Genomic DNA, 27,971 nt, shown 5'->3' on the forward strand with positions numbered 1-27,971 from the left:
CTAGCAGAATTTGCCTACAACAATGCAGTGCACGTCTCCACAGGGGTGTCGCCCTTTAAGGCCAATTACGGGCGCGACCTCAGATCTTTCCCAGAGAGGGAGAGGGAGGAGGAGGAGGAGGAGGGCCCACAGGCTGAGGATTGGGCAGAGGAACTGGAAACGGTGCACCAGCAGCTCAGAGAACACTTGGAGAGGGCCAAGGAAGCGTACAAAAAGGGGGCAGATCGCCACAGGCGACAAGGGGAGGTCATCAGGGTGGGGGACAAGGTGTGGTTGTCCTCGGAGGGCCTTCCCACCAGAGGGAGGTGCAAAAAGCTGGCACCCAAAAGGCTGGGCCCCTTCACGGTCACGCAACAGGTAAACCCGGTGGCATACAGGCTGGCACTGCCAGAGGACATGAGGGTGCATCCAGTGTTTCATAGATCGCTGCTGTCGCCGTACAGGGAAAGCAGCAGGCTCCGAGACAGCGAACAAACCCCCGAGGGAGGGGGGGAGAGGGAAGGCAGGGAGCAACTCAATGAGGCCACGGCCATCCTGGATTCAAGGTGGGGGGTGGGGGGACTGGAGTACCTCATGGCATGGGAGGATGCTCCACCGTCCCAGAATGAATGGGTCCCAGCCACTCAGATACAGGAGGAATTCTTGGTGGAAGAATTTCACGCCCTCTTTCCCCACAGACCCAAGCCCTGGCACATGGAAAGGGAGGGGGAGGAGGAGGAGGCACGGGAGAGCAGCTCACCATGGCGCTGGGAAGCGGAGTTTGAGGAACCAGAGGATGAGGTATGGGTGTCACCGAGATCCACCCAGTCAGAGGAAGGAGCAGATTGGCAGAACGTTTTTACCCCCACCAGCTCTGACGCCACGGACTTTTTGGGATTCCCGTCCGCCCAGGCGGAAGGGGGGGGCTCGCAGGACTGGGGGGAGGTATTCACACCAACGGGCTCGGAGAGCACTGAGTTCTTAGGCTTCCAGTCGTCACCGACACATGGGGGGGGCCTGGGGAGGGGTGAAGGAGAGCTTGGGAGGGGGGTGGATGTGAGGGACAGGGGATATCGCGAAGTCCCTCCCCTCCTGAGTTCAAGCCCGTCCCCGAGCAAAGGGGAAAGCAGGGAGAGTTCCGATTCCAGTGGGGAAGCAGGAAGTCGTGTCCGAGGCTCAGGCAAGGTAGAGGAGCCAGGGTCCCAGGTGGGACAGGAAGGGGCAAGCAAGGGGGGAAGACCCATCCCTCCAACTCCAGAATTACGCAGGAAGAGGAGGGGCAAGAGGATGGGTCTGCCAAAGCTTTTGTGTTGGAGAAAGACGCGCCAAAAGCCATTAGGAGGTTCTGAAACCGACTAACAACATCGCTCCGTGTAAATAGCAATGACTTGAGCACTGTAAATACGCAGCACCAATAAAAGAATAAAATGCAGAGCTGCGTAGCGTCGTTACTCTGAAGTAGTCCACTCCGGCCACTGTGACACATAAGAATATTCTTCACAACTGGGAGCAGGGCAGTGGGGTTGGGGTAAGTGGAGACAAGCGACATCAGTTAACTACAACGTTGTTCACTGTTACTGCTCAGGCTGCACAGATAAAGCATTTCGGTTCCTGAAATTCATTCCAATTGTGCAGATAAAATATAACGGGTAGAATTATACAGGGTGGGGTATTAGTGTGTGTGAAAATAGCCCAGATCCAAGGATCCTCATCTTCTGATAGTGGAGATGTCAGGCGACACCATGGCGCCCAGGCATCTTCACTTGCTTGCAAGTGGTCAAAACACTGGTTAATGTCAAACACTAGGTCATACAATTATTTATCTCTTTGACATCTCATGGGAGGGCGCTCCACAGGGCCAGCGCCACTAGTGAGAAGGGAATCCTTGTGCTGGCTGAGTGAGTTGCATGGATACTATTATTATTATTATTATTATTATTATTATTATTATTATTATTTTATACCCTGCCCATCTGCCCCCCCCCCGCCACTCTGGGCAGCTTCCAACACACATTAAAATATCACAGATTTAAAAACTTCCCTAAACAGGGCTGCCATTAGGTATTTTCTAAATGTCAGGTAGTTGTTTATCTCTCTGACCTCTGATGGGGGGGCGTTCCACAGGGCGGGTGCCACTACCGAGAAGGCCCTCTGCCTGGTTCCCTGTAACCTCAATTCTCGCAGTGAGGGAACTGCAAGAAGGCCCTCAGAGTGGCCGGGCTGAACGATAGGGGTGGAGACGCTCCTTCAGGTATACAGGACCGAGGCCGTTTAGGTCAGGCACCCCCAAACTGCGGCCCTCCAGATCTTTTGGCCTACAACTCCCATGATCCCTAGCTAAGAGGACCAGTGGTCAGGGATGATGGGAATTGTAGTCCAAAACATCTGGAGGGCCGAAGTTTGGGGGTGCCTGGTTTAGGGCTTTAAAGGTCAGCGCCAACACTTTGAATTGTGCTCGGAAACGTACTGGGAGCCAATATAGATCTCTCAGGACCGGTGTTATGTGGTCCTGGAGGCCGCTCCCAGTCACTAGTCTGTGTGTAAACTGCATAAACAGCAAAATAAAATAAAAATAGCAGACGAGCAAAGAAGGAGAATCAAAGCTTAGAGGATCAGGAAAGGCCTGAGTAAAAATATGTGTTTTCAGGATGAGAGTCTCACAAATCGCAGAGGGAAGGGTGCACCAAACCGCTTTACTGAGGTCCAGTCTTTCCCTGATCATTTTCTGTTTGTATACTGCTTTCTTGGACAAACAATTAACTTCACTGCTTGTCTCTGAGACTCTGTGCTGCCCAGCAGCTGAACCAGCCCTGACACTCTCGCTGCTGTGAATATTGCTCTGGCCACCTGCTTCTTCTTCCCCCGCAATGCCTATTGATTGTGTTTCTTTCCTTTCCTTTCTTGCCTGACCCACAGATGGACTGATGGACTGCATGGATCCAGACTGCTGCCTTCAGCCGCTGTGCCATACCAACACACTCTGCCTTGGCTCCCCGGACCCCCTGGATATCATACAGGAGACACAGCCCCCTGTGTCGCAGCAGAACCTTTATTCGTTCTACGATCGGATCAAATTCCTGGTTGGCAAGGACAGCACACACATCATTCCTGGGGAGAATCCTTTCAACGGAGGGTAAGTTCTTTCCTTTGCCCCACTCCCAACAAGGATCAAAAGTGTTCTTGTGCCATAAGAGCAAGCCCTGCTGGAAGAGGGCAAAGGACCGCTCTGTCCAGCACCCCTGCTTTCCTGGCTGACCAGCCAGATGCCACAATGGGGAAGCCCACAAGCAAGACCTGAGCGTAACAACACTCTGTCCTCAGGGTCACAGAATCATAGAGTTGTAGAGTTGGAAGAGACCCTGAGGGTCATCCAGTCCAACCCTCTGCAAGACAGGAATACGGGATTGAACCTGCAACCTTGGCATTATGGAGGAGGGAGAAAGGTTGTTTTCTGCTGCTCCAGAGAAGCGGACACGGAGCAATGGATTCAAACTTCAAGAAAGAAGATTCCACCTAAACATTAGGAAGAACTTCCTGACAGTAAGAGCTGTTCGGCAGTGGAATTTGCTACCAAGGAGTGTGGTGGATTCTCCTTCTTTGGAGGTCTTTAAGCAGAGGCTTGACAGGCATATGTCAAGAATGCTTTGATGGTGTTTCCTGCTTGGCAGGGGGTTGGACTGGATGGCCCTTGTGGTCTCTTCCAACTCTGTGATTCTATGATTCTATGATTCATTATCAGCACCACGCTCTAACCAACTGAGCTATCCATTCTATGGTGTGGCTGGCACAGTAGTCAGGAACACACAACCCTGGAATAAATAAATCAGCAACGGCCAAGCCATCGTTAGCACTCTCCTCCGTGAATTTGCCCAGTCCTCCTTTAAAGCCATCCAAATTGTTGGCCATCACTGCCTCATGTGGGAGGGAGTTCCATAGTTTAAACCCTGCACTGCGTGAATAAGTAATTTTAGAATCTTTCTGGAGCCTTCCGGCCTTCCACTTCACTGGCTACCCAGGAGTCTAATGTTATGGGATAAGGAGAAACTATTTTCTCTGTCCGTTTTCTCTTTTACATGGAGTGTTCGAAAATGGTAGACACACACACACAACACACACCAGTTTGCAGTCTGAAGTGGTGCAGCCTGTTGCCTCAGCGATCTACCACTTCACTCCCTTGTGTGTGCAGGCAGGGCTGTTCCAAAATAGTCGGCAAAGGGTCGTTGCTAAAGAAAACCCCAGGATGCCTTCGTCCTGTAGGTAGGAGTTATTTTCTCAGGACAGCGACCCTGAGTTATCAATCTCCCAATCTCGGTGGCGTAAACAAGCTATGATCTGCTCTCCGGTGCCAACACGAGCCTTGTAATAAACAAGCCTGCGCTGGAGTGATGATGTTGGAAATGTCATCCCACCACCATCCCAGCTGACTGTTGGAGAAAAACATTTCCTGTGGCATTTCTGTCTCCCAGGAACTTCATTTTAAGTGAACATCACACCAGAGCCATACCTAATAAGGTTGTGTTTGGGGCGGGGTGCTGCTGCTGCTGTTTTCGGTTTGGGTCTGTTTGCTCTTTCAACAGACAGGTACGTTTTGTTACGCGTAGATTTGATGTCAGGTTTAATGAGCTTTTCCAGTTGGCAGCCCAACGACCTGCAAGGTTTCTCCTGCCTGCCTGTTGCAGTTCGGCTAATCTTCTCCCCGCAGAGAGGCTGTTCTAAGTTCCGTCGTAACCAGCTAGCTAGGAAACCTGCCTATATAAATTGATAGCGGTCTCAATTCTCCTGCCGTTGGTCCTTCTGTAGCCAAAACTCTGCAATGTCCACACACCAGAAGTCGGCAAATACCTACAGGCCCACAGTTCCCCTACCCAGCCCAAGGTTTGCAAAAATACCAAAAATATATTGGGGGGGGGAGCCTAGGAGAAAAGGAGAAGCCCTGCAATAGCCCAATGAGGATTGAGTGTGCTCTGTGGACACAAATTCTGAGTGGCAATTTATGGAAGGAAACAGGTTGGGGAGGGGGTAGAGTGGAATGGAGTTCCACGGAGAAGGGTATGGCTGACTGGCTGGCATGAACGGAAACACACCATATTGCAATGCTTTGTTTTGGTTTCTGCTTGCGGTGCCCGTGAATCAGGGAGCTCACGTTTGTGCAGGAGACCATCTGCCATCATTATGATAAGCAGAATGCCTGTGGAGGGAGAGGGGGCAGTATCCAGCCAGGCATTTCTGCTCATGCAAAGATTTCCACTCACTTTCCTCTCCTGGCGCACTCCCCAAATCTGCAGTGGGAGATTGGGGGGAAACCCAGAGGAGATTTAGGGGGACCTGGGAGGAGCACACTAGAGGAGAGGGGAGGGGAGAGGAGAGGAGAGGAGAGGAGAGGAGAGAGGAGAGTTGTTCTGTTGCACAACCAAAGGTCCTTGCAAAGTAGTGGAACTACTTTGTTGAATACTGTGCAGAGTCCGCAGAGATACCGGTTGGCGGAATTGCAAAATCTATCTGTGCACTGCATCTCCTTCCAATAGAGCCCAGGACCAGGGCCGGCTCTAGGTAGACCCCCGGTGGCGCAGGGCACCATGGCACCGGCCCGCCAGGAGGGCGCCTGCGAGCTGCGCCTGCCCGCTTGCCGGCCGGTCTGCCGGTTTGACGCGCAGCTGCGCCCACGGCAACCGTGCTGTGCCTGCCCGCCCGCCACGCAGCAGCGCCTGTGGTAGCCACGCTGCGCCCGCCCACCGCGCTGGGAAACGGGGCGGGGGGGTGCTGGAGGGATCCGTCGCTCCACGGCGCCAGGGGCGCTTAAGACGGCCCTGCCCAGGACACTCACGCTTGGAGAGTGAACACACTGCTTTCTGCCTTCCTGCCATGTTTGTTTATTCATAAATGAAGCACAATCCAGCAAAAATGAGGCATTTCCGTGGCTCATTAAGCCGTAAGCAGGAACTCAGTTTCTGGATGTGTCCTGAGTCCAGAGCCACACAGGAAGACCTGTGCAGTCTAGCCCCTGGGGTTTGTAGCCTCCTTGCAAGCACATCCAGGGCCTGAGTTGCTGGTGGGAAATTCTTTGGCACCCTCACTTCCACAGATGGTTGGCAAGAAGGGCTCCAGGTCACACCAGACATAATCCAGTGTGCAGCAGCAGCAATTTGGTCATCAGCCTGGTCCCATCCTCTCCAGTTCAAAAACGGGACTCTCCAGTGGACACCTGAAGAATTAAACTTCTTTTCTTCTGCAAGGTTATTTGTTCAGCAGACAAGGAAGGGAATTGTGTTCCTTTCAACATAACCCTAGATCCACATATCGCTCTTTGTGCACTGATTCTTGAGCATCTATCGGGTCCAGACTTTGGAGGCTAGACGCAGCGAAGCAGCTTGCACTTAGCACTTCCTGCAAGTGCTCTCCCCCCCCCCCCCTATTCATTTGTGACATGTAGGCATCAAGCGTTTTGCCCTCTACTGCAATCCAGCGACCTTTCGCCACTCCAGAGAGATTGAGAAGAGGGCTCTTCTTGGGTGTCGCCCTGGAAAGCCGGCGACTTGATACCGCAAGCGGATCTCCCGTGCCAATCTTTTACGGTGACGGACAGCTGAAAATGGCTTAAAGGATACGAAGCAAACAGCGGGAGTAAGTGGCCAGGAAATCAATAAAGGGAATGATCTAGTGGCACGAGAGCACTTGTTATCTGTTCATCAAGATGATGCGGAGAGATGTCCTTTGCATTTGGAATCTGTCTCGGCGGCTCGATTTGCCATCATAAAATGCATGGTTTCAGTATGGGTGCTCAATCTGAGTTTTGTCCTTTGCTTCACAAACACCCCCCCCCCCAAAAAAAAACCCACCCTCTTGCCCATGAATAATGCAGCATGGCACGGATCTTTTGAAGAGGCCTTTGCATTTTACACATCAAGCTAATTCATCACTGTCCTTTTTATATCTCTTGCTTCTCTCTTTACCCTGCACTTTTTTTCTCTCTATAGCAGTGTTGAGGCGGCTTGCCGTCACCGCTTGTTTGATAGAAATCCAGAGTGTCATTCCATGATAAGTTCGGCCCAACATGCACTGCCTTCGGCCATTGGTTTACCTGTACCGTACGCGCCAACTTGCGAGGCAGATTGGGGGGGCGGTGGTTTTGTGTGTGTGTGTGATGTCACACTGCATCCCAAGCTCTGGCTGCTGCAGCAGCTGTTGGGGAAAGAGCCCCCAACTCCTGCGGACATTGCACTGAGCACCCTGGGTGCCGTGCAGGCCCTGAGCGCCTTATGCACCGAGCTCCATGCATGGTGCTTGCCCATCACATGCTCGTTCCCCATTGGGGAGAGCCAAGGTTTCATTCCCTGGCAGCTGTAGCAGGAAGAGGAGAAGAAGCCAACCATGGAAGCCTTGCCTCCTCCGCCCCCTGAACATTGCCCAAATAAATATTTGGGGGGCCAAAGAGCACAGCCCCCTCCCAGGTGGCGCGCCTGACTTGCACTCCACCAGACAATTGAGCAACTGCTGTTCCCTTGCAAGGGGAGCTCTAAGGATGGGAGACACCTGGCTTGAGAGCAGTACATGTGAAAAGGATCTAGGAGTCTTGGTAGACCACAAACTTGACATGAGTCAACAGTGTGATGCAGCAGCTAAAAAAGCCAATGCAATTCTGGGCTGCATCAATAGGAGTATAGCATCTAGATCAAGGGAAGTAATAGTACCACTGTATTCTGCTCTGGTCAGACCTCACCTGGAGTACTGTGTCCAGTTCTGGGCACCACAGTTCAAGAAGGATACTGACAAGCTGGAACGTGTCCAGAAGAGGGCAACCAAAATGGTCAAAGGCCTGGAAACGATGCCTTATGAGGAACGGCTTAGGGAGCTGGGTATGTTTAGGCTGGAGAAGAGAAGGTTAAGGGGTGATATGATAGCCATGTTCAAATATATGAAAGGATGTCATATGGAGGAGGGAGAAAGATTGTTTTCTGCTGCTCCAGAGAAGCGGGCACGGAGCAATGGATTCAAACTTCAAGAAAGAAGATTCCACCTAAACATTAGGAAGAACTTCCTGACAGTAAGAGCTGTTCGGCAGTGGAAGTTGCTACCAAGGAGTGTGGTGGAGTCTCCTTCTTTGGAGGTCTTTAAGCGGAGGCTTGACAGGCATATGTCAAGAATGTTTTGATGGTGTTTCCTGCTTGGCAGGGGGTTGGACTGGATGGCCCTTGTGGTCTCTTCCAGCTCTATGATTCTATGATTCTACGTTGTATTTTTTTTTAACACCCCAGGGTATTTTATGCAGGCATCGAGCCGCATACGTTGCATTTTCCGTTCTTGCTAGCATAGCAAGGCTCTCCCACTTGGATAGACCCTTCCCTGCCCCCCCTCCTACAGTCTAGTTGGTTCAGGTTGTTCCTGGTTGGTTCAGGGCACCCTGCTTGCCTTTCCCTTTCTTCCTTTGGAGGTAGCACTGCTTCTGAATACCAGTCACTAAAGACCACAGGGGGAGATGGTGCTCTGCTGCTCATATCCTGCTTGCTGGTTTCCCGCAGACATTTGTTTGGCCACTGCGACAGTAGATGGACTCTGGCCTGATCCAGCAGGCTCTTATTATGTTCTTAGCACACACGAGTCCCAGCCATGACCAAACTTGGCAGCTTAAGGAACATTTCAGCCTCTTCCTCTTGTCGGCCTCAGAGCTAGGATGACATCGGTGTGTTTTAAGCCGAGGAAAACGCAAGGCTTTCGCCTGTCTATCTTATTACGTCCCAAGGAATTTCCAGTTTTCCCTCCATTGCTTTCTGCCTAATTGAATCCCTTAACAACTAGAGATCACGGTTTTCCCAGAAACCTAGGAGCATTCAGGAGGAACCAGAACAGCTTGTTTTACTTAACATCTCATCACCCAAAGCTGAGCCTTCCAGTTCGATCACCCTTTTCCTGAGCCGCGGAAAGCTCAGGGCGGCCTGAGTAAGATCAGGTTCCTTTGGAAGGGAAAGGACTTCAGACCGAAGGACATGAAGAACTCCTCAATTACAAATTACCAATTTGAGATGAAAAAGTGGGGACTTCGATAATCGGCAGAATCAGTGCAGGCAGCAAAGTCTAAGGCATTTGGGGTATGAGCTCCCAGTCCTAAGGAACAGCATGCAACCTAAAATCAGAATCTGATTTTAAAATCATAATAAGATTACTGGGCCAAGCTACTCATATACTATTATTATATAACCCCTTACATAGGACCAGCTTACCTATGAGATTGAATTCTAAAATGTGCCCACTCAACCACTTCCTTCTGCAGAACAACAACAACAACAACAACAACAACAACAACAACAACAATAATAATAATAATAATAATAATAATAATAATAATAATAATAATAATAATTTATTTATACCCCGCCCATCTGGCCGGGTCTCCCCAGCCACTCTGGGCGGCTTCCAACAGAAGAATAAAACACAGTAATCTATTAAACATTAAAAGCCTCCCTGAACAGGGCTGCCTTCAGATGTCTTCTAAAAGTCTGGTAGTTGTTTTCCTCTTTGGCATCTGTTGGGAGGGCGTTCCACAGGGCAGGCGCCACCACCGAGAAGGCCCTCTGCCTAGTTCCCTGCAACTTGGCTTCTCGCAACGAGGGAACCGCCAGAAGGCCCTCGGTGCTGGACCTCAGTGTCCGGGCATAATGATGGAGGTGGAGACTCTCCTTCAGGTCTCCTGGCATTTCCACAAGTGCCACAACTGGCATTTTCACAAGTGCCACATAATACCTGTTTGTAAGAACTCAATCATTTCATGCGGCAGGTCCTACACTTTGGAACTCCTTGCATATTGACATCAAGCAAATGCCTTCACTGTATTCTTTTCGGCACCTGCTCAAACATTCTTGTTTAGAGAAGCCTACCCAAGAGCTTAAGGGACACAGGTGGCACTGTGGTCTAAACCACAGAGCCTAGGGCTTGCCGATCAGAAGGTCGGCAGTTCGAATCCCCATGACGGGGTGAGGTCCCGTTGCTCGGTCCCTGCTCCTGCCAACCTAGCAGTTTGAAAGCACGGCAAAGTGCAAGTAGATAGGTACTGCTCCGGTGGGAAGGTAAACGGCGTTTCTGTGCTCTGCTCTGGTTCGCCAGAAGCGGCTTGGTCATGCTGGCCACATGACCCGGAAGCTGTACGCTGGCTCCCTTGGCCAGTAAAGTGAGACGAGCGCCGCAACCCCAGAGTCCGCCGCAACTGGACCTAACGGTCAGGGGTCCCTTTACCTTTACCCAAGTGCTTAGGAAGTTGGTGAGAATTTTAACTGAGAACCATAGAATCACGGAATTGTAGAGTTGGAAGGGACCCCAAGGGTCATCTAGTCCAACCCCCTGCAATGCAGGAATCTCAGCTAAAGCATCCATGACAGATGGCCATCCAACCTCTGCTTTAAAACCTCCAAGGAAGGCATGCCCACAACCTTCTTTTCCACAGTCGAACAGCTCTTAATGTCAGAAAGTGCTCCCTGATGTTGAGTCGGAATCTGCTTTCTTGTAGCTTGAAGCCATGGGTTCGAGTCCCACCCTCCAAAACAGAAGAAAACAAGCTTGCCCCATCTTCCATGTGACAGCCCTTGAGCTATTTGAAGACGGATATCATCTCTCCTCTCGGTCTCCTCCAGGCTGTTATATTATTTTAACTTTTAACAAGTATTGTTGCAATCCCCCCCCCACACACAGTGTTTTATTGTTTTGCAGGCTGCTTTGAATTGTGTGTGAGTTTTGTGGGGCTTTTTACCAATCGAGCGGTGTATAAATTTAGTGAAATGGAATAAATAAATAAAACCCAGCACCTGGAAAAAGCTAGGTTAATCCAAACCCACAGTGTTTGCCTGGACATTTGGGTTTCACCAATTGGTCTTGTTTTGCAACCATTCCTGGTTTCGTAGAACAATTCGGACCAGTAGTTATAAAACAGGCAGTATAGCAGCACTGTAGAAGCTAGAGAGAGAGAGAGAGAAGAGGAAAAATGCTTCCCTTGCTTGTCGGTGTGACTGACAACCAGCCAGAAGCACCTGTCCATTTCTCTCTCTTCCCTGTGTTGAAACTTCCTTAATCACTGACAGTCTTTTGGGGTGGTGGGGAAAGTATCAAAAATAGCACCCTTCCATCTCCTTGATCTGCGTTCTTCCTTCAGTTGTCAAAAGCCCCACCGTTACGAAGACTAGAAGGGGAGAATTGGGATTTGTGACAGTCGGCTGTAGCCAGTGGAAGAGCGATAACTCCTATCATTTGAGAAAGTGGTAGCTGCTCTCCTAACTCCTCCTTGTCTCCATCACTTCTGCCATCAAGGCTGATTCCAGAGGGTCATGGGGGTCGGGCGTTTGCTGGCAACCCAAGATTGACAAAGGAGCCACACCCTGATCAGCTCGTAATTCTTGGTTAAGCCTCCGAAGAAAGTCAGGGCCAGTGTGAGAGAGTCATCCCTTTTTTTTTGCACACCTCCAATCTTCTCCACATTGTTCGTTAATTCGTTCAAAGGATTTCGGGGCCTCCTTTCAGAACAGATATTCTCTCTGGGCAACTTACGAACTGCAATGATATAGTGTAATTAAAAACAAATTGCTAACAAAATGTCAGAAAGCCAGTGAGCAGTGAACGCAAATTGGGTATTGCTTAAAACATTTGTCAACTCGACGTAAATATAATTCTGGAATCCAATAACCAACAGTCTAAACCCAGTGATCTAAAAAATAAAATAAAAGCCCAGTGACCTTGATAGCATAATCTTAGGTAAAAGCCAAAGGGAACAACAGCTTCTTGAAGGGTGCCGCAGACAGGGCCAATCCCACATCCTTTGGGAGGGATTAATATAAACTAGGGGGCAGCCAATAAAAAGACCCTGTTGTCATGGCTCTGGACCAGGAATCTTCAGACGGAGAGGAAATGAATCACCTGCCCAGTCCTTCTCATGGGAAACTGCTAGAGCCCACATCCCATGCCCTGAACCTTAAGACATTTCTGCCACTGGACTCCAGTGACTAGACCACAAGCTCCACAGAGGAGCAGGAGAGCTCTGGGGAGCTTATTCCAAAGCAATCCCCACAAGCTGAAACCCCACTGCCCAGAAAAAGGCTTGAATTGGCTTCCATCTCGGCGACCTAAGGCTCTGCCAATAGCTCCATGATATTGTTGAAGCCGCTGGCCATGGTCCTGAACTGATACCTTGCTCCTCATCCACAGTTCTGGCCTCACCTTCCATCTGTTCCCTGGCCTACTTATCTCCACCTTGCCCACCAATCTAAGCAATCTGAATGTTGAACCAAGAGGCAAGGCCTCCAAAGCCAGTCTGAGGGTAAAGGTTGATCCATGTGGGTGAAAGTTCTTCAAATAACCTGACCCTACAGCCTTCAGGTGGTCCTACACATGTCATCAGACTCCTGTCTTTCAACAGCTTGCGTGGTCATTGGCCATGCTGGCTGGGGCTGATGGGAGGTGGAGTCCAACAAGACCTAGAGCAGTGTTTCTCAAACTTGCGTCCTCAGCTGTTGATGAACAGCAACTCCCATCATCCCTTGCTAGCACGACCAGGGGTCAGGGATGGTGAGAACTGTAGTCCAACAACAGCTGGGGACCAAAATTGGAGAAACACTGATCTGGATGATCAAAGCCCTGCCCCCCCCCATCCCTGAATAGCGTGTGGCACTTGGCCTTGGGAGATCTGAGTTCAAATCCATGCTCAGACATAAAGCTCCCTGGGTGATTTTGGGCCAGGCACCATCTCTAAGCTTCACTTTCTTCACAGGGTGGTTGTGAGGAGACAATGGAGAACAGAGGGGGGTGTTGTAGGTTAGATTACTGCAATGCATTAAATGTGAGACTTGCCTTTGAAGATGGTTCGTAAGCTGCAGCTAGTGCAGGGTTTGTGGTCAAGTTGCTCGTTGGTGCAAGGCAGGCTGAACACAGCACCAATTCCGACAGAGCTGCATCCGACACCGATTAGTTTCTGGACCCAATTCAAAGTGCTGTTTTTGACCTGTAAAACCAGTATTGCACATCAGGGACCCGATACCTTAGGGACCACTTATCTGTTCTTCATCTGAAGTCCTCTTTATGTGCCCCCTCCAAGGGAGGTGCAGGAGATGAGAACGGGCCTTCTCAGTGGTGGCTCCCCACGTGTGGAATGCTCTCCCTAGGGAGGCCCTCCTGGCACCTTCACTGTCTCTTTTTAGGCATCAGGTAAAAACCTTTTTATTCCCCCAGGCCTTTGGGCTTTATTTTTCTGAATATTTTTTAAGCGGGGTGCAGTTTGATTTGCTCTTGTGTGAATTTTATTGTGCATATTATAGGTTGTTTTTATATCTGTTTTTAAACTTCAGTTTTGGTAAGGCTTTGAGCTCTTTCTTTCTTTTTTAACCAGCGAATGACTATAACGAATAATAAAAACAATGGAGCTTCTTGCAGTAGATACGGAGCATAATATTGCAAATCATTGTAGTAGAACGATCCTGCGGTGTTGGTTTCTTGTTGTTTTTTGCAAAATACCCGTGCTGTTGTCGTTTTTAATTCGAGTTTGCTTACACATTTTGTCACTCTTCTTCCTTTCCTCCATCTTGCACTCTGCCCGTTCCTCAGCAAATGGCTGCCTGGGACCTGTCACCTGTCAATGTCACTTGATTAAACCCCGAGGCAGGTTCTGGGTTCTCGCGTCGAGGCTTGCGGTCCCCACACACAGCCTGACAGTCGCTGCCTGGCGTTGTGTTTGTTCCCGGGCTTTTCTGCTGAGCTTAATTGCTTGTTTTGTCTCCCGACTGCCAGCTCCTTCTAAGAACTCCCTTGCAGATGTACACAGGTGGCGTAATAAGCATTTCTGGTTGGCTACTTTTCGCATTTCCGGCTTCCCTTGCCAGCAATCTCCTGTAATGTCTTTTAAATTCTTATTTAACACTTGGGAAGGGGGGGGGGCAAACAAACACAAAAACAAACTCTTGAAAACTATTTAGGCCTTGTGCGCGTATACCTTTCTCCCTCCGCTCCTGAAGTTATAATGCTTTTAAGCAGCTGTGAGCCAACGGTGGAGTTAATTTCTGCCAGTGGTACAGTCAAGAACGGTGGCAATTATGAGCAGCTGTTGGATTGAGCAACTGGAGCTCACACCTAAAGAAGCAGTGCCTGTTATAACTGGGTATGGACGACCATGTGCCTAAAAAGAGACCTTGCAGGATCAGGCCAGTGGCCCATCTGGTCCAGCATTCATTCATTCATTCATTCATTTACTGCCCTTCATCATAAGATCTCAGGGCAGTTCAGAGAGTAAAATACACGAGAAATACAAGTAAATAAGTAAAACAAAACATCAAAACAATATCCCTGCCCTTTCCCACAAACACATTTTAAAAGGGCATTGAATGTTAATAGGCTAAAGGCTTGGTTGAAGAGGAACGTTTTTGCCTGACACCTAAAGGTATACAATGAAGGTGCTTGGTGAGCCTCCCTGGGGAGTGCATCCCACAAATGGGGAGCCCCTGCAGAAAGGCCCCGTTCTCATGTTGCCACCCTCTGGGTCTCTTGTGGAGGAGGCACACGAAGAAAGGTCACAGAGGATGATCTCAGGGTCCGGGTAGGTTCATATTAAAAGAGACAGTCCTTGAGGTATTGCAGTCCTGAGCCGTTTAAGGCTTTATAGGTCGGAACCAGCACTTTGGATTGGGCCCAGAAACTAATTGGCAGCCAATGAAGCCAGGCCAGGATTGGTGTAATATACTCAAACTGTCTTCTCCCAGTGAGCAACGCGGCTGCCGAATTCTACAGCAGCTGAAGTTTCTGAACCGTCTTCAGATGCAGGCCTATGTAGAATCATAGAATCATAGAGTTGGAAGAGACCACAAGGGCCATCCAGTCCAACCCCCTGCCAAGCAGGAAACACCATCAAAGCATTCTTGACATATGGCTGTCAAGCCTCTGCTTAAAGACCTCCAAAGAAGGAGACTCCACCACACTTCTTGGCAGCAAATCCCACAGTCGAACAGCTCTTACTGTCAGGAAGTTCTTCCTAATGTTTAGGTGGAATCTTCTTTCTTGTAGTTTGAATCCATTGCTCCGTGTCCGCTTCTCTGGATCAGCAGGAAACAACCTTTCAACCTCTTCTATATGACATTCTTTTATATATTTGAACATGGCTATCATATCCCCCCTGAACCTTCTCTTCTCCAGGCTAAACATACCCAGCTCCCTAAGTTGTTCCTCATAAGGCATCGTTTCCAGGCCTTTGACCATTTTTGTTGCCCTCTTCTGGACACGTTCCAGCTTGTCAGTATCCTTCTTGAACTGTGGTGCCCAGAACTGGACACAGTACTCCAGGTGAGGTCTGACCAGAGCAGAATACAGTGGTACTATTACTTCCCTTGATCTAGATGCTATACTCCTATTGATGCAGCCCAGAATTGCATTGGCTTTTTTAGCTGCTGCATCACACTGTAGAACGCATTGCAGTCTTCCAACCTAGAGGTTACCAGAGCAAAGACAAAAAGTTAGGCTATCCCTGTCCAGATGGGGTATCAGCTGAAACTGAGGGGAGGCACTCAGAACCACCAAGTCCACTTGAGGCTCAAGCAACAGCAGAGGATCCTGGAGTACCCCCCAACCTGTCCTCGCAGTAGCCACCCAAAGGCCTGCAGCAAACCCACAAGGAGGACCCTCTTCCCCTGTGCTTTCCAGCAACTGGCGTTTAGAAACACCTCTGGCCAGGGATGCAGAGCATAACCATCATGGCCCAAAGAAAACATCAGTACTATGGCCTGATTCCAGCACTTCACTCAAGCTTTGGGTCTGGTCTTGACCAGCCACATAAACACACCACCTTGGGTTTCTTGACAGAATACAATCAGGATATGAAAGGTAAAGGACCCCTGGAGGGTTAAGTCCTGTCACAGATGACTATGGGGTTGCTCATCGCGCTTTCAGGCCGAGGGAGCCAGCGCCATGTGGGTCGTATGGCCAGCATGACTAAACCGCTTCTGGCGCAACAGAACACTGTGATGGGAACCAGAGCACATGGAAATGCCGTTTACCTTCCCACCACAGCGGTACCTACTTATCTACTTGCACTGGCATGCTTTCGAACTGCTAGATTGGCAGGAGCTGGGACAGAGCAATGGGAGCTCACCCCGTCACGGGGATTCAAACCGCTGACCTTCTGATCAGCAAACTGAAGAGGCTCAGTGGTTTAGACCGCAGCGCCACCCGCACCCCATACAAAATGTGAGAGAAAACCACTCAAATAAATAAAAACAACCAGACAAGGAGGAAGGGAAGCCTCTTGGATGGCAAGATTAATTTGTATGTTTACTCATAATTTTAGGAAACGGTGACTGTGGAGGCCAGTTCTGGATCCACACGTCCTTCCACAGTGGGGACATAGGTTCCCGGGTGGGAGTTGATCATGGTGAGGGTTTGCCAAGTGTGCCTTCCTCTTAGTTCGTTTCTCCCTTTCGTCCTGAGTTCGAGTGTCTTCAAAGCCCATGACACCTTTGGTAAGGGCTCTTCTCCAATTGCAGCGCTCGCAGGCCAGTGTTTCCCAATTGCTGGTGTTTATATTGCATTTTACATATTACACTTACATTTAAACATGGGCAACCCTTTCACAGGAAGAGGAAAAGTGTAGTGCTTAAGGGATTGAGTGTCGGCTCAGGGCCTTTCCTCCTCTTTTCTTTCTATTATTTCCTAGACAACAAGGTAAATGAATGTTTAGGAGTGATTGCATGAGACATGTTCATAGCTGCCAAGTCCGGATCGTAAAGATCCAGGATCGGCAGCGCGTGCATAACCGGAAGTTGCGTGACGCAACTTCCGGTGGCGCTTCGCCCTTCTAGGGGCACCAGAAAATGGCGGCGCCAGCGCCGGAAGTCGCTTCCGCGCATGACCAGAAACACGTAAAAGCGACTTCCGACGCCGGCGCCGCCATTTTCTGATGCCCATAGAAGGGCAAACCGCAACCGGAAGTCGCGTCACGCAACTTCCGGTCATGCGCGGAAGCGACTTCAGACGCCGACGGCGCCATTTTCTGGTGCCCATAGAAGGGCAAAGCGGCACCAGAAAAATGGCCGCCGGGAAGAAGCAAATTAAAGGGACAATGCCGGGATTTTCCGCCAAATGGGAGACCGCCGGGAAACGGTAAGAAAAAAGGGGTTTTCCCGGCAGATATGGGATTCTTGGCAGCTATGCATGTTGCAGAATGCAAGGCGTTTTATTTCCCTGGCTGTGTATGGACCATGAACTCCAGCACTACTGCCTTTGCTCTGAGAAGAACTTTCCCATTTCACCTAAGGGAAAACAGAAACATTATAACTTTATTCTCCAGGTGAATTATGCATTACTTAATAACATGACAGGCCGAAATTACTGCAGGCCTAAATTGCCGTCCGCTTTCTTGAAATCCAGCGATGAATTACCATTCCCAAAATATTAAGAAACCCCAAAAGGTCATTAAAAAAAACTACTAGAGAAGGCCCCTTTGGGAAGGACTAATTAAAAACGCTGACTAAATAGCTGCTTTCAGTGAAAAGAGAGCTCTCCAGCCTTGCATCAAAACAATCTCCAAAATGACTTTAAAAGGCAAGCAAATTCATAAGAGGAAATATGTTAATAATTCATCAGATTGCCGAGGCTTCGGCTACAAGGGTGGGGTGGAAATAAGTGTTGCTAAATTACCGAATATGCATTCCATATTGGCAAGGCAAGACTGATTGAAAGAGATCTCCTCCTATTAACAGGAGGGGTAATTTTATGTACATATATCGAGAGACTTCCCTGGGCAGAGCAGAGGGCGGGGGGGGTTCTTTGCAGTACCAGTTAGCTTGTTTGCAGTGTAATTGCATTTAGACCAAGGTCTTCTGAAGGAAACGACTGACTAAATTAGCATTAACCAGGTTCCTGTGGGGCTCGGTGCATTGTGGGAGAAGCGGTCTCGCCTCCAGAAAGGACGGGGTGACCGAGTAGAGGCCAGGTGCTGACAAGGCATGGCGTTAATTGCTTTTCCCAAACGGGGTAAGTTTTATCACTTGGGGGAAATAGAAAAAAAGGGGGGAGAAATATCAGGCAAAGTGTAGGACTTAAACCTCCTCTTCATTTTTCATCCTCCCATCCTTCTTTTTTTATTCATTTTATACATACAAATAAAACAAACAACACAAAAAAATTACTTCTCATTAATCATAACTTTCCTTAACATCATTAGGTGACTTCCCTCAGTCCCCTCCATCTAAATTTCATTTCTATTCATCTTTGGCAATTTCATACAATTTACAAATAAACCATTTCTGCACTAATTCTATACTTAACCTACATTCTACCTTTACACCGAAAGCCTATATTTACTTCCCTAAGGGATCTTAAATACAGTGTCACCATATTTTTTTTCAAATATCATTGGAATTTCTTCCAATCTTCTTCCACCGTCTCTTCTTCCTGGTCGCGGAGTCTCCCAGTCAGTTCAGCAAGTTCCATAAAGTCTGTCATCTTTATCTGGCAATCGTCTATACTTGGTATATCTTGAGTCTTCCGATTCTTGGCGAGGGGTAGCCTCGCAGCAGCTGTGGCATACAGAAAGAAAGTAATATCTTTTTTGGGGGGGGGGACTTCTTCCCCTACTATTCTAAGTAGAAAGGGTTCTGGTTTTTTAAAAAAATAAATGTGTTTTTCAACACCCTTTTCAACTCATTGTAAATCTTTTCCCAGAAGTCTTTTACTTTGGGGCATGTCCACCACATGTGACCAAAGGTTCCTTCTTCATCCTCCCATCCTTCTTGGGCTCCCTTCATTCAAGTGCAGGGAAGGCTTCGCCACCTCCCTCCCTCTTTCTAAATCCAGATTCGGGGTGGGACTATACCACAGGAGGATGAGGCAGGAGAAGGGACTGTATTTCGGCTGCTGGATCAGCCCCGCGCCCTCCTTGACAAATGCAACTTCATTTTGTGAACCACCCTGAGATCTGCGGGTATACAAATTTAATAAATAATTCCTGTTCTCCCAGTGGCCAGTAAGGTGCCCCAAATGGGAATCCTCAACAGCATTCTGCCTTTGTATTAGGCCCTGGAAACTGGTATTCAGGGGCATCGCCGTTCTTGGAGATGGAGGCGGAATGTAGCTATCAGAGTTGTTATTTTTATTTATTGAGTTTATATACCGCCCTATACCCGGAGGTCTCAGGGAGGTTCACAGAACAAAATCAAAATAGAAAACTACAAAATATATAACCAAAATAAAAACAACAACCCAATAACCCCTCACTCCCCAAAAGAGCCACATTTTAAATGGCCACCGGATGTCCATCAAATCAACCAAAGGCCTGGTTAAAAAAGAACGTTTTTGCTTGGCGCCTAAAGGTGTATAATGGAGGCACTAGGCGAACTTCTCTGGGGAGAGCATTCCAGAGACAGGGAGCCACTGGAGAGAAGGCCCCGTTCTCACGTTGCCACCCACCATACCTCTCAAGGAGGGGGGGGCACAGGATCTCAGAGTCCAGGTAGGTTCATATGGAAAGAGGCGGTCCTTGAGGTATTGCGGTCCTGAGTTGGCAGCCATGGACAGCCTTTTCCTCTACAAATTTATCCAATCCTCTTTTTAAAGCCATCCAAGCTGGTGGGTGTCGCTGCCTCCTGTGGGGATGAGTTCCATAGGTTAATCTGTGCTGTGTGAAGAACTGCCTCCTTTTGTCTGTCGCTACCTCTTGTGGGAGCTGCTGAATGCGCCTCGTGCAAGCAGAACTAGTGCATCTCTAACCCAGCTTTGCCTCTGCTGTGCTGTCTTTCTGCCCATAATCGTAGGGTTGTAGAGTGGGGAGGGACCCCCAGGGGCCATCTAGTCCAACCCCCCTTCATTGTAGGAATCACAACTGAAGCATCCATGGACTTTGTGGACTCTGCTTCATGGGAGGTTTTTTTAAAGCAGAGGTTGGATGTCACAGGCGCTTGAGTGGCGATTCCCAGCATTGCAGGGGGTTGGACTAGATGACCCTCGGGGTTCCTTCCAGCTCTACAATTCTATGCTGATGCAGGCAGTTTATAATGTGTTCTTCCACCCTGGGACTGAAATGGTTCTTCCCAGAGCCTCAAAAACTTCAAGGTTCTTCCCAGAGCCTCAAAAACTTCAGAACCTTCATATACAGTAGTACCTCGGGTTACAAACGCTTCAGGTTACAAACGCTTCAGGTTACAAACTCTGCTAACCCAGAAATAGTACCTCAGGTTAAGAACTTTGCTTCAGGATGAGAACAGAAATTGTGTGGCGGCAGCGGGAGGCCCCATTAGCTAAAGTGGTGCTTCAGGTTAAGAACGGTTTCAGGTTAAGAAGAGACCTCCGGAACGAATTAAGTTCTTAACCAGAGGTACCACTGTATGTCTTTGTGTGGAAATACCCCAAACTTAGTATCCTCTTGCACCCCTTACCTTATTTCTCATGCCAGCTCCAAAAGCCAATGTGTCTCAGAAAGTGGCTCAAGTTATGGTTTTGTTCTGACTTCAACACATATTATAAGACTGAGTGTGTATCCCTCCAGCTAAACTCACATCCTGTCACTGCTTTCATGTAAATCAATCTTCTACTGTATTAGTTACTTGAACAGCAAACAAACTTAAGACATGCAGATGATTAAAAAAAATAGCTGGCTTGCGGTAGAAGAAGGATTAATGTGTGGTTGAATCTCAGGTCCCTTCTGCACCACACAAGGGGTATCAGATCACTTTATAAACAGTCATGGCTTCTCCCCAAATAATTCTGGGAACTGCAGGTCAATAAGGATGCTGAGAGTTGTTGAGAGACTTATTCCCCTCCCAGATCCACAATTCCCAGAGTGTTTTAACAATCGATCCCTCTTACTAGAGGAGAGCAGAGAACTCTCTAACAAACTACAGTTCCCAGAATTCTCTGGGGAAAGCGACAATGATTTAAAGTGCTCTGCCGCCCCTTTCACTGTATCGTGCGCAGATGGGGCCTGAGATAAAAGAGGCAGATGAAATGAAAAGGCAAAGGCAAGCCTGCCACCCTCTAGGCTGCAACTCAGACCAGGAGAGAACAAGATCAGAGAGAGGCTTTTCTTCGGAGGAGGAGAACTGGCCTGAGCGGGATTAGATATTCTAGGAATAACCAGTAGCAGAGATCAAGCTTCAATCCGTTGCTAACAGATCTGTGACGGGGAAATCAAAGCAGTTCTAAATGTGGAGACTAGGGAGCAATAGGGGGGGGATGGCGCAGTGCCCAGTTGAGACTGAAGAAGCATGGTTGCCACATTTGTCGGCGATCATCCCTTCTCACTTCAAGAAGCCCTCGGCTCAACAAGCCAATCTGAGAAAGAAGAAAGGAAGCACTCTCCCCTGCTCCTGTTGCCCCTTCCAGTTCAGAGAAAATCTGAGTATTTCTCTCTAGCGTGCTCTGCTGGAAGAGCTCTTCTGGATCAAGCCAAAAGCTCACGTAGCCGAGCATCCTGTTCTCACAGCGGCCAACCATATGGCCATAACAGGAAGCAGGTGAGCAGGACCTGAGTGGCACAGCGCTCTCCACACCTGTAATTCCCAGCAGCTTTCATACAGAGGGGCACAGCCTCCCACCATGGGAACAGTCATCATCACGTGACAGGAAGTAGTACCTCATTGATCTCCCAGAAACGGCACCAGTTCTGCGTCTGAAGGGTGCAAACTGCCTTGCGCCGTACAGGGCGAGCTTTGATTCCAGTGAATGTGCATAGATCCCCGTAAATGTGCCGGCAATTCTTTGGTATGTTCCATGTATCAGAAGGCTGATCGCCAAAGAATTGATGCTTTTGGATTATGGTGCTGGAGGAGACTCTTGAGAGTCCCATGGACTGCAAGAAGATCAAACCTATCCATTCTGAAGGAGATCAGCCCTGAGTGCTCCCTGGAAGGACAGATCGTGAAGCTGAGGCTCCAATACTTTGGCCACCTCATGAGAAGAGAAGGCTCCCTGGAAAAGACCCTGATGTTGGGAAAGATTGAGGGCACTAGGAGAAGGGGACGACAGAGGACGAGATGGTTGGACAGTGTTCTCGAAGCTACCAACATGAGCCTGACCAAACTGCGGGAGGCAGTGAAAGACAGGAGTGCCCGGCGTGCTATGGTCCATGGGGTCACAAAGAGTCGGACATGACTAAACGACTAAACAACAACAACAACAACATGTATCACTTGTTAGCATCTGTCTGTCTTGAGAGAAAATGGAGTGTGCCTCCAGGGGCGAAGTCAAGCCTCTGCATTAACAGCCACCAGCCCTGTGGCACAAGGCTGGGCAGTGGACAGTGGCGAACGGTGCCGCTTGGCTGCCCGGGGCAGCAGTCCCTGGGGGCAGGGCATCGCTCCGCAGCACGCATGCGTCCTGATGTCACGGCGTGCACCAGGATGAGCGCACCTCGGGCTGCCCGGCCTGCTCGCTTGCCTCTCCTCTCTGAACACACAGAGCACGAGGAATGCAGTTCGGCAGCAGAGACAGAAAGGGAGGAGGGCGGAGAAGAGGACCTCCCCACTCCCAGCAAGCTCCGCCGTGCGGCGAGCTGCTCCACCCCGCTGGCCCGGCCACTCTCTTGAGTGGCATGTAAAGCAGCCAACAGAGCCTCACCGTTGGCTGCTTTACATGCCAGTCTCAATGGAGTGGCTGGCCCACCCAGCGGGGTGGGGCAGCTCGCCGCACGTAGCTTGCTGGGCTGGGGCGCAGTGCAGCGCCATAAGAGGACAGGCTCCCATGTTTTAAGGCAACTGCTCCCCGCCCCAGCCCAGCAAGCTTCGCACGGCGAGCTGCCCCGCCCCGCCAGGCGGGCCAGCCACTCTGTTGAGTGGTGGATGGCAGCCAGGACATTGGGGCCTTCTCCTCGATGGCGGTGGCTGCATCAGCAGTGGAGGTGTGGAGGCACCGCTGCCACCCACAGAGTGGAGCTAGGGGCGGCCCACCCCTTCCCCCCCCCCGTTGCTACGCCCCTGTGTTTGGAGGTTCTGGGCTGCCCAGACAACAAGACCCCCGCCCTCGTCCTCGCCGATGTGATCCAAAGGAAAGCAGAGCAACACATTTGGCACCAGCTTGGCTGCAGCAGTTGCCGGAAGCAGGCGTACAAGGCACCGTCCAACTGCCTTAGGGACTCCGCTCTGGATTTGTGTAGGGTTTACACCTTCGCCGCCTCTTCTCCTGAATAGGAGGTTTAGGGTCAGAGTTTTCCTTCTCCTAGATGGGCTGCCTTAGTAGTGATGGGGAACCTGCAGATTCTGTTGGACTACATCTCCCAACATCCCTGACCGGTGGCCATGATGGCTGGGGCTGATGGGATCCAACAACTTGGGAGAGGTTCTTCCGCACCTCGATAAAGCTTTCCCTGGGCAGGATCCTTTCAGGCAGCTTGGGGCAGGGACTCGCGTATTTGAGCTGCTCCACCAGTCTGTGCTTAGAGGGATTTCCCCTCTAGGCAGGAGGGTTCATAAGATGCATCCTTTGCCACACACCCATATGCAAACGGAGGTTGCAGTAGCAAAAGCACAGAACTGGGGCTTTGTACTGAAGATTTAGTGCAAATTTGTAAGACTTTGAAGGTTTGGTGTCAGTTCTATTTCCAAATGTACCATATTACACACACACACACAATTTTTTTTTTATTGTCAAGTTCTTTGCGGTTTTAATACATGTCTATTTTTTTTATTATTGCACCACGATTTCAAACTGTTGAAAGCCTCCAGGCGTGGCGCTTGGCCACTGGGAGGGCAGGATTAAGAAATAAGCTTCTGACGCTTTCTCTCCTCCGCGCAGCCACCCCTGTGTGATTCGTGGGCAGGTGATGACATCGGACGGGACCCCGCTCGTCGGCGTGAATATCAGCTTTGTCAACAACCCTCTTTTCGGCTACACTATCAGCAGGCAGGATGGCAGGTATGTATGGGGGCCCCTTTCCGCCTTTTCATTGCATGAAGTGCAAGGCTGGCTTCAAAGCAGAGGCTTGGCTATGAACATCAGCTTGTCTGTTTCATAGGGTGCTTGCAGATTCCTTTCATTCCTTGCTGGGTCTGGACTGGCACTAATAAATAAGTAGGCTGCGAATTAGGTGGGGGAGTCAGACCCTTCCAACTTCTGAGGAAAGCTGCTACTCCCGATACTACCTTTGAAGGTGACCTGGAAACGACAACTAATCCAGAATGCGGCAGCTAGACTGGTGACTGGGAGCGGCTGCCAAGACCACATAACACCGGTCTTGAAAGATCTACATTGGCTCCCAGTACGTTTCAAAGTGTTGGTGCTGACCTTTAAAGCCCTAAACAGCCTCGGGCCAGTAGACCTGAAGGAGCATCTCTGCCCCCATCGTTCAGCCTGGACACTAAGGTCCAGCACCGAGGGCCTTCTGGCAGTTCCCTCCCTGCGAGAAGTGAGATTATAGGGAACCAGGCAGAGGGCCTTCTCGGTGGTGGCGCCCGCCCTGTGGAACGCCCTCCCATCAGATGTCAAGGAAATAAACAACTATCGGACTTTTAGAAGACATCTGAAGGCAGCCCTGTTTAGGGAAGTTTTTAATGTTTGATGTTTTATCACATTATTATTATTATTATTATTATTATTATTATTATTATTATTATTATTTTGCAAGCCACCCACAGTGGCTGGGGAAACCCAGCCAGATGTGTGGCATATAAATAATAAATTGTTGTTGTTGTTGTTAATATTATTATTATTAGGCGATGGGTGGGGGAAAATAGGCAATCCTACTTAGTGGTAGCCAGGTAAATGCACTTCCTACCACGGGGTATTGCAAATAAGGGAAAGAATTGGCTTAAACTACAGTGGGAAAAGTAGGGATTGGTTGCTGTGCATAGAATCATAGAGTTGGAAAGAACCCCAGAGTGTCTCCTAATCCAGTGTTTCTCAACCAGTGTGCCTCCAGATGTTTTGGGACTACAACTCCCATCATTCCTGACCGCTGGTCTTGCTAGCTAGGGATGATGGGAGTTGTAGTCCCAAAACATCTGGAGGCACACTGGTTGAGTAACACTGTCCTAATCCAACCCCCTGCAATGCAGGAATCTAAACTAAAGACAGTCATCCAACCTCTGCTTAGAAACCTCCAAGGAAGCTGGACCTGGCGGGAAATGGAATCCAACAATACATGGAAGGCCTTGGTGTAGACCAGGCATCCCCAAACTGCAGCCCTCCACATGTTTTGGCCTACAACTCCCATGATCCCTAGCTAACAGGAACAGTGGTCGCGGAAGATGGGAATTGTAGTCCAAAACATCTGGAGGGCCGAAGTTTGGGAATGCCTGATGTAGATAGTAAAAGACCAAACCAGCCAAATTCCAGAAAATTCAATGGAAAGCGCTTGAGTTATAATAATGGCGATCTTTTGTGGTTTGTGAAGCTGCCTCGATGTATAAGGGTCATGATTCAGTGGTACAGCATCTGCTTTGGTTGCAGAAGGTCCCTTGCTCATTCCCCATCGTCTCCAGGTAAACTCCTCTCTGAACCCCCAGAGAGATGGTTGCAATCCTTGTAAATTATGCCGAGCTACAGGCACCAGCGGCCTTTGTCAATATGAGGCAGCTTCCAGCCTGCCATTCCTCCCCACCGACACTGGTTTTAGCTGCCTTATCGCGCAGCGCACAGTGTCCTCTTAAGCATCTCAGGTGCGTGCTGCGTTGAAACATTGGAAACCTCAGTGTAGTAGTAGCACCGGCTGTTTTCCGGGTGCCATGGCTGAGTCCCAGCCGTGCCAGGAGAACGGAGGAGTGGGGCGTTCCAAGGGGACTAGGGAGAGGGCCGCTAAGGCTGCGTGCATTTCCACCTCAGCGGAAAAGTTCGCAGGGCCAAGCTGTAAAACTCGCTCTTCTTTTTTCAACAACAAAATTCTCGCTTTGAGCCGTTGACTAGGTAGGCCTGCAGACCGCACGCTTCTGAAAGAGCTTTCGCAAAGGCCAGGCCATCCTCTTGTCAGAGAGAACGCTTTGATGCTTCTTGATAGGAGGAGAGTTTTGCTGCCGGTTTTCGTTTTGATTCCACCGGTGTGGGTCTTATCTCTCTTTCTCGTTCCTTCATCGCTTCTTGGCCTCATCAAGGTAACTTCAAGGCGAAGGCAGGAGCCGATGACTTAGCTGCATCTCCCGCAACAACAATGTAGCCTCTGTGTTTTCGTCGCCTGCTTGAGATCGATTCCTTCCCTTTTTTCCCTCAGCCCAGTTTCACGGCTGTGCCGAAAGGAAGCACATTTCTAAAGCTCATTAGAGTTCACTGTTCCTGGCAACTCCGCTTGCCAGTGAGGCAAAGAAGAGATGCTTTCATTTATAAACGACCCTTCTTTTTCCAGCCGCTTGTTGAACTCCTTTTTATTTTTTAGTATTTAAAAGGAAAACAACCCCAGTGCTTTTTGTAGTCACCCCGCCCCCCCCGACCACGACATTTCATCCTCAGCCCCAGGCTGCTTTCCAGGCTTTGCCAAATGCTAACTAACTGTTAAAAATGTTTAAAAATGTTAAAACTGTTTTAAAAAATGCCCTCGTCAAGACTTAAATGCTCTTCATTTCGCTGGCAAGCAACAAACGGAGGCTTTTAAAAGCGAGCGGCCAGAGTTTTTGATGTCCCTATTTGAATTGCAGAATAAACATCTCACTTCATTTATATATATATTTTGAAAAAAAGATTTTTTAAAAAATGGAAGTGTTTTATTATCACTTTATGCCAAAAAAGAAAAGAATCTATCCTGTCTAAAGCACACATTTGGGATGATCCCAGGTTTTCGTCTCCAGAGCTGTAAGGCTGTGGACACACTAACCTGTTCAAAGCACAAAAGGGTGGGTTTCCCCCAATGTGGAACTGTTTGTGCCTATCCTTACCATGCTGTTTACATTCTAGACCAGGGGTCAGCAAACCTTTTCAGCAGGGGACCGGTCCACTGTCCCTCAGACCTTGTGGGGGGCCAGACTATATTTAAAAAAAGAAAAGAAAAGAATTCCTATGCCCCACAAATAACCCAGAGAGGCATTTTACATAAAATGACACATTCTACTCATGTAAAAACATGCTGCTTCCCGGACCGTCCGTGGGCCAGATTAAGAAGGTGATTGGGCCGCATCCGGCCCCCGGGCCTTAGTTTGGGAACCCCTGTTCTAGACTGCCGTCAACCAAGGCTGGGTGTAGTTACAGTGGTGCCTCGCTATACGAATTTAATTCGTTCCATGGGTCTTCCCTTATAACGAAAAATTCGTCTAGCGAATCCCATAGGAATGCATTGAATTTTTTTTTGAATTTTTTTTTGCCCATAGGAACGCATTAATTGAATTTCAATGCATTCCTATGAGAAACCGCGATTCGCTAGATGAATTTTTCATAAAATGAATTTGTCTAGCGAGGCAATCTCCGCTCGAAAAATCCTTTCGTTAAGCGGAAATTTAGTTAAGCAGGGCATTTGTTAAGTGAGGCACCACTGTGTTTTATACACAGTGGGAAGCTGTCCTCTTAATGAGGTTATCCTGCACTTGCCCAGGTGCATAGAGAAAGAAGAGGTGGTTGCAATCTTTATTATTATTGACATTTTATTGGAATAATTTCATTTATAAAAAGACCGAGTGAGAAAAGAAATAAAAAAGTGAGTGAGATTGAAAAAAGGGTGTGTGTGTGTTACATTTATATTCTTTGTAAGCTCTTTCCAGGTATCATTGTATTCATCCAAAGAAAGTCTGTGTCAATAAGCTGTCCATTCTTAAGTTGCCAATGTTGCCGTGTTGTTGAGCCAAGGAGAATCGTATCTCTGTTCTTCCGGTTCATCAGCATCAGTCTCTCAGCCACCATTAGGGCACATGGAATCCATTCTCACTGTCCTGTTGTCAATTTCCTTACATTGGGTATACAGTTCAAGAGAATATTCACCTCTGAAAATCTCAATTTTTCCCCCCATAGCGTCTTCTTTATATAGTCCAGCAATCTTGGTGGTTTCAGCCTAGGTGTATGCCCACCCAAAGCACCATTGGACAGGTGTGAATACGTTCTTGGGACCCCCTATGTCTGCTTTCATTCGTTGCCAAGCTGAC

General features: G+C 49.0%; 1 protein-coding gene across 1 annotated transcript in view; it reads left to right on the forward strand.

Moving 5' to 3' along the window:
- The window catches only part of TENM4 (teneurin transmembrane protein 4), a 1,459,233-nt gene that overhangs the window by 1,372,197 nt on the left and 59,065 nt on the right, over positions 1 to 27,971 (forward strand). Inside the window, exons 21-22 of the mRNA XM_060274010.1 lie at positions 2,896 to 3,112; positions 23,713 to 23,832. Coding sequence (XP_060129993.1) covers positions 2,896 to 3,112; positions 23,713 to 23,832 — 337 coding nt within the window. The remainder of the gene's footprint in view (positions 1 to 2,895; positions 3,113 to 23,712; positions 23,833 to 27,971) is intronic.

This window comes from Zootoca vivipara, chromosome 4 (assembly GCF_963506605.1).
Source record: "Zootoca vivipara chromosome 4, rZooViv1.1, whole genome shotgun sequence".
In the NCBI taxonomy this organism is placed as follows: Eukaryota; Metazoa; Chordata; class Lepidosauria; order Squamata; family Lacertidae; genus Zootoca; species Zootoca vivipara.